At 41.3% G+C, this 10,192-nt stretch overlaps 1 protein-coding gene across 3 annotated transcripts in view; it reads left to right on the forward strand.

Annotated features, from left to right (window-relative positions):
* The window catches only part of tlk2 (tousled-like kinase 2), a 170,276-nt gene extending 160,629 nt beyond the window's left edge, over nucleotides 1-9,647 (forward strand). For all 3 annotated transcript variants that reach the window (XM_038778492.1, XM_038778493.1, XM_038778494.1), the window contains one exon: nucleotides 4,147-9,647. In XM_038778492.1, coding sequence (XP_038634420.1) covers nucleotides 4,147-4,314 — 168 coding nt within the window. In that variant the 3' untranslated portion in view covers nucleotides 4,315-9,647. The remainder of the gene's footprint in view (nucleotides 1-4,146) is intronic.
* The last annotated feature ends 545 nt before the right edge of the window (nucleotides 9,648-10,192 follow it).

Genomic DNA, 10,192 nt, shown 5'->3' on the forward strand with positions numbered 1-10,192 from the left:
CACTGAGGGAGAATTCAGAATGTCCAATTCATCTAACAGCACGCCTTTCGCGACTTGTGGGAGGAAACTGGAGCACCCAGAGGAAATCCACGCAGACACAGAACATAGAACATAGAACAGTACAGTATCCACCCTATACCCGTAACCCAACAACCCCCCCCCCCTTAACCTTACTTTTATTAGGACACTACGGGCAATTTAGCATGGCCAATCCACCTAACCCGCACATCTTTGGACTGTGGGAGGAAACCGGAGCACCCGGAGGAAACCCACGCACACAGGGGGAGGACGTGCAGACTCCACACAGACAGGGAGAACATGCAGACTCCGCACAGACAGTGACCCAAGCCAGGAATCGAACCGGGGACCCTGGCACTGTGAAGCAACCGTGCTAACCACTGTGCTATGTGCCGCCATTTGGATCACTGTTCAGATTGTTTTCTAATTTTCTCACAAAGGAAAAAGATTAGCAGATAAAACTGTTGATTAGAATCCATCGTCCTTACACTTTTCTTCTTCTAGTTGTAATGAAGTGGAAAACACCTCATTACCATATGCTTTGGCTTATTTAACCAGACAAGTTAATCACAGCTTTAATTCAAATAATTTGCAATAAGCTATTTTTCACCACTATTATTGCTATCAACACCAAAGTTAAAATGATCCAATTTCTATAAATGGAGCATAAAAGTGCAGGAAATAATTAAAACAGATCTATTTGTTTGTATTAATTAATTTCTCCGTAACTGAACAACACATTTCTTTACACAGGACTTCTGAAAGGACCTTGTTATTTTCCAATCTCCCTTATAACACAGTCTCGATATGGTTTTCATGGACCATGTTATAGCAGGAACACAGTGTAATAATCCATTTACATTTTAATAGTCAGTTTTGCTGCAACGGCTCAAAGCACCTAAACCTTGCTATAATGAATTCCAATGGTAGGACTTGTGGGGGAACACAAGACCCTTCATGAATTCTTTTTTGCTTCTCTGGAGGAAATATCAGTTGTGTACTCCTCTTGCACACCCATTATTGGTCAGGTATTGATGGAGACTAGATGGCGTGCTGTTCCCTCAATAGTTAAGAGATGAATGAGGCTGGGCGAAAGTACCTGATGGGGGAAGAAAGTATTCTTCACATAACTAAACAGGTGGCACAGTGATTAGCACTGCTGCCTCACAGCGCCCGAGTCCTGCGTTCAATTCCGACCTGGGGTGACTGTCTGTTTGGAGTTTGCACGTTATCCCCGTGTCTGCGTGGGTTTCTTCCGGGTGCTCTGGTTTCTTCTCACAGTCCAAAGATGTGCAGGTTAGGTGGATTGACCATGCTAAATTGCCGCTTCGACTCCAAAGGTTAGATTCGGTTAAGACGGATAGGGTGGGGGACTGGGCCTAGGTAGGGTGCTCTTTCAGAGGGTTGGTGCAGGCTCAATGAACCGAATAACCTCCTTCTGCACTGTAGGGATTCTATGGATTTAATTTCAACATGCAGACTTTTGACCTGACTGCTGGTAATATTGGTATGCTTCCGAGAAGAGTAATCCCAAATCTTATAGCTGTTGGCTACCAGGTTACTTCAGTTTGGGGAGAAAAAGTGAAACTGTTCAGTACTCTTAAACAATGCAATTTCTTCATTTCAAGAACACAATACTTTATTATTACTATTATGTTTTTTGTTGTTTTCTTTCTGTAGTGGTTTGTAAAATTTTGAATAAAAACAAATTTTTTTAAAAAAGCACAATACTGCAGATGCTGGAGGTATGAAAACTGAAAACGGAAATACTCAGCAGGTCAGGCAGCATCTGTGGAGAGAAACCGAATTATCATTCTGGTTGATGATCTTCCATCAGTACCGCATTTTCAGCATAGTGTACTGTAGATACTGGAGGTATGAAAACTGAAACAGGAAATTCTGGAAATACAAAGCAGGTCAGGCAGCATCTGCGGAGAGAAACCTAATTAACATTTAGGTTGATGATCTTCCATCAGTATTTTCAGCATAGTTTCTTCATTGGCGCTGTTCAAAACCCTGGAGCTCCCTACCTAAAAACACGGAGTGTACCTTCATCACATTGACTGAAGCAGTTCAAGAAGGCCCACCGCAAACTTCTTAATGGCAACCCAAGATGGCCTATATCCCCAGAATGCATGAAAGAAATATTTGAATGGCATTTTTCTTAAATATTTCAGTTAAAATCGTGTGATGACTCGGCTGCTGAACTTTGGGCGCATCACATTAGAGCTCGTTCTTTTCCTCACTTGTATGATCAGTTCCTGAAGAGAACCCTGCTTCACAGAGCCAGGAACCTGTGTTCGAATCTGGCCTTGGGTGTCTGTGTGGCGGCATAACGTGCATTCTCCATGGCACCACCTCTACCAATCAGAATCTACTTGCCAACCAATCGCCACTCTTCTCAAACAATATAAAGTTGTTTGGCGCGATTTAACCAAATGAAAACTATGTCCCATAGCGAGTACGTTTAACCACATGTCTCCGGGTGCCTGATCAGCGCTGTGCAAAAAATGCCAGCTTGGTACATTGGCAGTGCCACCTAGCCACCTTGGCAGTGCCTACTTTCTTGCTCTTAGTCTTTGGTACTGTAGGTTGCATCTCTTGTTGACTCGTTGCTTGCTGTGTCATTGAGCCAATTTTGGATCCAGCTTGTCACTGTCCCTTGGACTCCATGAGCTTTTACTTTTCTGACCAGTCTGCTATAACCCAAAAGCCTTGCTAAAGTAATGCAGACCACATCGAATTAGCTACCCTCATTGATTTTTTGCCAAGATACTGAGGGCCAGTCAAGTTAGCCAGATGTGACCTTCTCTTAAATCCATGCTGATAGTCCTTGATTTATCTCTGCCTTTGAAATGCTGCTCATACTGCCGCTCAGGTTAATTTCCAATAATTTGCCGACTGATGACATTAGTCTGTGTGGTGCATGATTACTTTATAACCAAAGGTACAACTTTAGCAATAAAAACAGAAAATGCTGGAAAGACACAGCAGGTCTGACAGCATCTGCGGAGAGGAAAACGCGAGTCAACATTTCGAGTCCGGTATGACTCTTCTGTGGATCTTCGGTTCCACAGAAGAGACATATTCAACTCAAAAGTGTTCACTCTGTTTCTCTCTCCACAAATACTCGTTTGATCTGCTGCGCTTTACCAGCATTTTCTGTTTTTATATCAGATTTCCAGCATCCGCAGTAATTTGCTTTTATTTTAGTCTCAACTTCAGCAATCCTCCATCATCAAGTCTGTAGCCGCAGCGGATTGGAAAGTGTGGTAATGAATTTTGAGGAGGAAGATGGAGGAGCTATTAGGCTTAAGGAATCGGACATAAAACCTTTTAAAAGAAGGGAAGTTGATTAAAGCTTTTTTTAATAAATGGGATGTTGCATTTTATTATAGAGTGCGTGTTAAAGCAGATTAAGCGGAATGTGTACAAACTTACCGAAGCCGCACATTGACTGCATTTTTAGGAAGATTGTCTAGGTCATAGACTTGCCAAGAGAAACTGAGGCACTTCATTGGAGCAAGAAGTTGGAAAGGGGATCTGATAGTGGTCAAAATAGTGAAGGGTTTCAAGACGATAAATTGGGGTAAATTATTTTCACCAGAGTCATAGTAAGGGAAGAGCAAAGGATTAAGATCAAAGGGAGAGGTTGGGAGTGAATTGTCTTTTTCATGCAGAGTGTTGTCAGGACAAGGAACATGGAGGAGAAATGGTGACATTCTCAATGTGCATGTCCCAGTGCAGAAATATTTGAAAAAGGATGAAACGCAGAGAAGTGGATAGTTTACCGAGATGATGAGATCCAGTGAACGTCTTTCTCTGCGCTGTAGCACCCCAAGTCCATTTTGTTACTTTCTTCTTCCTTTTGGGACAATTCCAAATGGCTTGCTCAAATCAAATGGTGATGGCTATTCATGTATATCCCTAAGTTCCTCCATTAGAGAATAAACAAAACCATACCTTTCAGTTCCCCAAGGTGTGGAATATAATAATTCACTTCTGGGGGGGAGTTTCAGTCTTAGTTATTTTGACTTGCTTCCTTGTCAGTACCAATACAATCCGATACTTTCAATTATTTAAGAATTCGGTATTTTCATGGCACTTTTTCTCTTGATTCTGCTGCAGGCTTTTATCCGACGATGTCTGGCGTATCGTAAAGAGGACCGGATAGATGTTCAGCAACTTGCCAGTGACCCATACTTGATGCCTCATATTAGAAAATCAGTGTCCAGCACCAGCCCAGGTGTGGTCGCATCAACCTCTGGATCAACTAATAACAACAGTTCAAACTGAGCATGCAGACTATCCACAGAGAGGGTACATTAAAGAAAAGGAGTACAGAATCCGTACTGGTGATATCCTGATTTGTACCAGGTGTTTTCTCCGTGTCTGTCCACACGTGGGGAAGAATGTCCCCACTGATTCTCCGAAGCGAGATGGACAGAGACTGCGATGCTCCAGGCTGGAAGCAAGGAGGCGATAACCGAGGCTGCGAATCACGGACCATGACTGATGGCTGCTAATGAAAAGGACAATGATCAGAATCCGCATCCTTCTCCCATGTCCCTTGGTTGTAGCCCAGACACGATCTTGGACTGAAAGTGGCTGAGTGCTGGAAGAGTGAACAGGATGGGTGTTTGTTTTTTTAAATGCTTTTAAACCCCCCCCCCCCCCCCCCCCCCCCCCCCAAAAACTGCAAATAAAATCTGAATTGGTAACATCAGTTTCAAGTTGAGCACAAATATCAGACTGGGGACTTGACTGTTCCAAACTTTTTGAGGCTGCCTGTTGGTGGTAGTGGTGTTCTTTTTGAATTTGTTATAAACACAGTCCTGTTGGTCTTTTAAAAAAATAAAAAAAATTCCTGTCCTCTGCCTTCTTCCCACAACCCAGATTCCTGTCCATTGACTTTTTGCTCTGATTCTGTTTCCACACTGCTTGTTCTCGCACCGTTCCTGCGGTACCTTAATATTTTGCTCACTTTCTGCTTGGCTGGGTGTAGATTGAGACACAAACAACACTAAGGCTTTGAAGAACCTGCAACAGGAAAAGAAAAACCTTTGATTTGACATTTGGCCGTCTTTTGTTTTATTTCCAACCCTTTTTATTTGCTCCATCCTAGCGATGGGTTATTTATTACTTTTTATCCTTCTTGCTCACCCTCCCCAAACCAGGCCTATCGCTTCAGCTTTTAACTGGATCTTACTTTCCAAGCGTCTCTGCACAGTTTATTGCCATGTGGCATTTCATGACCGAGTGCAGGACAATATTTGTGATCCTCTGTTGGTTTCCATCTGATTTTTAAAAAGTTTGTTTTGAGGAAGGTAACTGAAAATACTCATCTGGCAAAATGCAGTGTCTGACTTCTAAGTGATTGCACCTTTACAGGGTGGAATATTGTCTTTGTACATCAATTGTTAAAGTTCAGTGTGTGTAAAAAAAAATTTTTTTAAATTAATAAATATAGATGAAGTTGAGAGGTCTAGCTCATGTCAGCAAATATCAACATGCTGATTTGGCCACATCCTGTCCCTTTGCAGGGTGGGGGACTGCTCATCATTGTGGAAGCAAATGACCTGTCAACCACAGATCCCTAACTTGTGGGCCAGGGTTGGGTGAAACCCTGCTGAATTCAATCAAACCCTACAGTTGGTCAAATGTGTTAAAGGCACCCACCCGTAGGGGATGGTTGATCTTCCAGATGAGCCGAATACATGACTGAATATTTTCCCAAATATAATGCTGATTGTCCCTTTTTACTTTTGAGTTTGTAAGGGAAAGCTTGTATCAAAAAGTATGGAGTTTTTATTGATTTTTTTTAAATGAGCGAATTTCATATCGCACTGGAGTAAAATTTAGATCAAATGAGGCAATTTCAACTCAAACTAACATCAGAGTCTTACAGCACCAAAGGTAGTTTGCCCTATCATGCCTGTGCTGCCCCAGTTTTTTGTTTTGTTGGGTGAATAAATTCTTTGAGTAGTTTTGAATGAAATGATTATCATGTTTGCTTTTACTGAAGTCAAAAGGAGGGCTCCATGTTTGCAAAATATACTGTATCATTACTGTTTCTATTGAGTGCAGGTACTGGTTTTCAGTCAAGGTTATCTCAATCTGAATGTGGATATCCTTTTCTGGGGAGAGTGGTCTTGCTCCTGAACTCACTAGTTGTATGTGCCCGAAATATCTCTGACAACTGCGACAGATTGTGCACTTGCATGTGAAGGGTGTTGTCCTAGAGTGGCGAGGTGCACTCTTAATCATGTACATGCTCTTACTCCCTCTGCACTCTTGTGTACTCCCTTTATCCTTCATTTCTGCTCTTACTTTATCTTAACCCTCCCTCTCACCTGTACGAGTATGTACGCTCACCGTGGCTCTCATTAGTACTATGTTGTTGGTGCTTTTCCACCTCCAGAATTCCAATCGATAAATTCCTTGAGGTGCCAATCTGTGAATTTCAACCTGTGTCCTAGCACACTGTCCACCTACGTTACCTGGAATCAATCTTTTCTCCCCTCGTTCTCAACCAGGAAATGTCTAAAGATCCTCCTTTTATTAAGTGGGAGCTATACATCAAAATCCGAACACAATTAAATATTTATTTTCACATTATGCCTTAAGAGTCCCCTAGTTTTTTTTTAACTGCTTGGCTTTGGAATGGTGAGATAAAGTGAGAAAAATGCATTTTCCCTCTGGTACAGCTTAGAATTCAAGTCAAAACCTGTTGAGCAAACCATGTTATTGCTTTGGTACAGTATCAAAATTGGATGTGGCTTTGTAGTGAAGTGTGCAAGGAATTCTGATGGTGGTCTGAAAACATTAGCTGGCGAGATAGCTTAAAGCAGAACATGGAATCTACTCCATGAAATAGGTACAAGCCGACTGCAATTTCAGGAATCTTGTTGCAACATAACCCAGTAATTTGTATGATGGGATTTCACTGCAAATCCTTCAGTTGAACTGTCTTTAGAAAGCAAAAGCTGGGCAAAGTTTCAAGGTTGAACGCTGGACTTGGTGCTGGGTCAAACTTGGGGCAGGATACAGTGGGAGCAGAACGGCCCTTCAATCTTGTCCAGGTAAACTAAACTTGTAAACAGTTATGGCCATTATTGGTAACTTTTACAATGGACCCAGATTTAGTGGAAATGTATCTGAGGAGAACGTTCTACCACCTTTTGAGATGATTGATTGGAATAGAATAATCTGCATTCTGCTACTGATGTACAACAACCAATCCAAATTCTAGTTTTTGCAAAAAAAGTCTTTTAAAAACACCTTTAAGGACAACAGCACTCGCGTGGTTAAGTATTATTTCTGTTTTTAAAAATTATATTTGGCATTTTTTCCTGATTTTACTGAAGGACCGCAGCTTATTGTGTACTTCAACTTCAGTGCAAGTTTGAGAGTCTGTTTAAATCACATTAGGTATCTTGTGAAATTGGTGATGTTTCCATTTTTTTAAACACTTGTCTGAAATTGTAGTCATGCGCAGTGTAAGACCTGTACAGACATCCTGGAAGAGAGGCATGGAAAAGGGGTACGAAGTCTAACTTCCAACTAGAGGGTGCACTTTGCAAAGAGCATTCCTGCCTCGTTTAGAGTTGGCGCTCGTGTTCTTGGTAACACAGCCTTTTTAAGAAGACTTTTGGGGCAGCACGGTGGCGCAGTTGTTAGCACAGCTGCCTCACGGCACCAAAGTCCCAGGTTCAATCCCAGCCCCGGGTCACTGTCCGTATAGAGTTTGCACATTCTCCCCATGTTTGCGTGGGTTTCGCCCCCACAACCCAAAAGATGTGCAGGGTGGGTGGATTGGCCACGCTAAATTGACCCTTCATTGGAAAATAAATGAATTGGATATCTAAATTTGTATCTAAAAAAATAAAGAAGACATTTAACTGGAACTCTTGGCATTGCCCAGATCCTTGGATAACTTGCCCATGTAATCATCGCCCATTTGCTAATCTGTGACAAAAGATGTTTCCTTTTCCCTCCCCAGAAGCAATGATGTTGCAGACACTTGTGTTCATTCAAGAATTCTTTGTTTTAGCATAAATATCTGCACTGTTATGCAAAATTAAGTTGATATTTTCAGCAAGAAAAATGAGTCTTAATCCCCAATATCTGATGATTGTGAACAGCAGAAATAGATCTGAAATGGTCTGAAAAATAAGACAAGCCGGTTACATGTCTCTGCAAGTCGTTGACGAGGTTCTTTTATGCAGTGGGTAATTGTGAAATCGGATCAGATTTTTTTTCCCTGGAAGAGAAAATACACTCACCTTGCCAAACCCTCAATGCTTAATGTGTACACTATTCCCCCTCCCCCCTCCAATCCACCCAGCAAGAATGGATTGTTAATGTCCATTTCAGTTTCTAATACTTAGCAAAACATTAAGAACGTTACTGTTTAGCAGTTGAGATGTTACAAGATTTGATGCAAAAGTTGCTAGATTCAAGTTTCTACACAAATCTTAAAGAGAAAGTAACTCTTGTACCTTTTCAGACATTGACTGGAACTGGATTTCTTGGGAGAACTGCGTTCGTGCTCCCATACGAATTATTATGTTCACCCTGAACCATCCAGCAAACTTGGAGATGTTCTTTCAGTTTATAGTTTATTATGCTGAATTACATGACAAATTGGGAAGTAGAGTGGATCCATGTAACACTGATTGTAATACCTGGAATCACTGGACCGTTTACAGCTCCATGACCAGATTTTAAAAAGCACCTGATTTTCTTGGTAGGTGTTTAAACCACTCTAACACAGTGGGTTGGATCATATATAATTTGGGTTTTTTTCTGGAAATTATTTTTCAGCTAAGGAATAAAGTAACCCAGACTTTATTTTGATAAACTGTACAACCGGTTTTTGAATCATAGTTTTTCAATACAAATCAACCTTTTGGTTTATTCCGCCTATAATGTGTGTTTTCTGCCATTTTGTGTGTCCCAGTTCTAACACTGCATATGAGCAATCTTTGAGCAACTTCCCCCCCCCCCCCCCCCCCCCCTTCACACCCCCAGCAATACACCCCATAGCTTCAGCAGTGTCTCCTGGCTGAGGATCATTCAGCCAGTTACATACATGCAGGATCCTTGGTTTTTAGAGTGTTCCTTTCAGTTTCTTTCATTGCAGCTCGTTTATACACTGTGAATAACTCCGGGTTAAACATTCAGACCAGCTTATTTCTCCCTGTGGTTACTCTTTCCAAGTTTTTTTTTTAACGAAAAAAAAATTGTACAAATTCCTGTATTTAACTGTATACTGTTGTGGTATGATGACGATTCTGATTTCAACAATGTGAGCCTCTTCTGGACTCGACAGCTTTACTTTCAATGTACAAAAGAGAAACAAAATGAAGGGGTGAAGTTAAACCGGTACGGATAATTTCTTTTGAATCAAAAGGAAAGTACCGTGGAGCCCCTGTGAGTATGTGTCACTGTGAAATACATGCTTGGTTAATAACCCAGTCTGTTCATGAGGGTTGCTGTGTAAATTTCAGAAAATTGTATTGCTTTGACTGTGCGGATTCCAAACCATTAGATGTCCATTGATAGCTGCTGCAGTGTAGAAATTGTTTCTTTTATTCACCTGCTAATAAATTGAACCTCATAACAAACTTTTAATACTCCTGAAAATGTTTTCTCTTGCCTGATGTTCAACATAGCCTTTGGTACTCTGGAGGGCTTTGAGCCTTTTCACTCATGCCTGGGGAACTAGGTGTCATAACTGATTGAAATATGGCTGCTTTACCTGTTCAATTTAAATCCCAGCCAGGCCAAAATATTCATCTGGTTATTAAAAAGAAAAACTGAAACAACTGCCTTGACCAAGGTATTGGTGAATGGTTATACCATGCTGGTCCTTAATATATTCAGTGTGTTTCTGTGTAAGAAGAGAAACTGCATCTGACTTGCCGTTTTAAAACAAATCAAGTTTAAAGTGATTCAAAGAATGCTGTTGGGAGAGGCAATCTTGGAGAGTAATTTAGGGGATACACGGAAAGAGTGACTTGTATTTAAGAACACCATTTGTGACCTCAGGACATCCCAACAGCCACCAAAGGATTTGTTTTAAGTGTAGTCATTGTTGTATTCTGTGAAATCTGACAGCCAGTATGTGCACAGCAAGCTTCCAGAAGCAGCAATTTGACCGGATAACTTG

The sequence above is a fragment of the Scyliorhinus canicula genome, chromosome 19 (assembly GCF_902713615.1).
Source record: "Scyliorhinus canicula chromosome 19, sScyCan1.1, whole genome shotgun sequence".
Taxonomy (NCBI): Eukaryota; Metazoa; Chordata; class Chondrichthyes; order Carcharhiniformes; family Scyliorhinidae; genus Scyliorhinus; species Scyliorhinus canicula.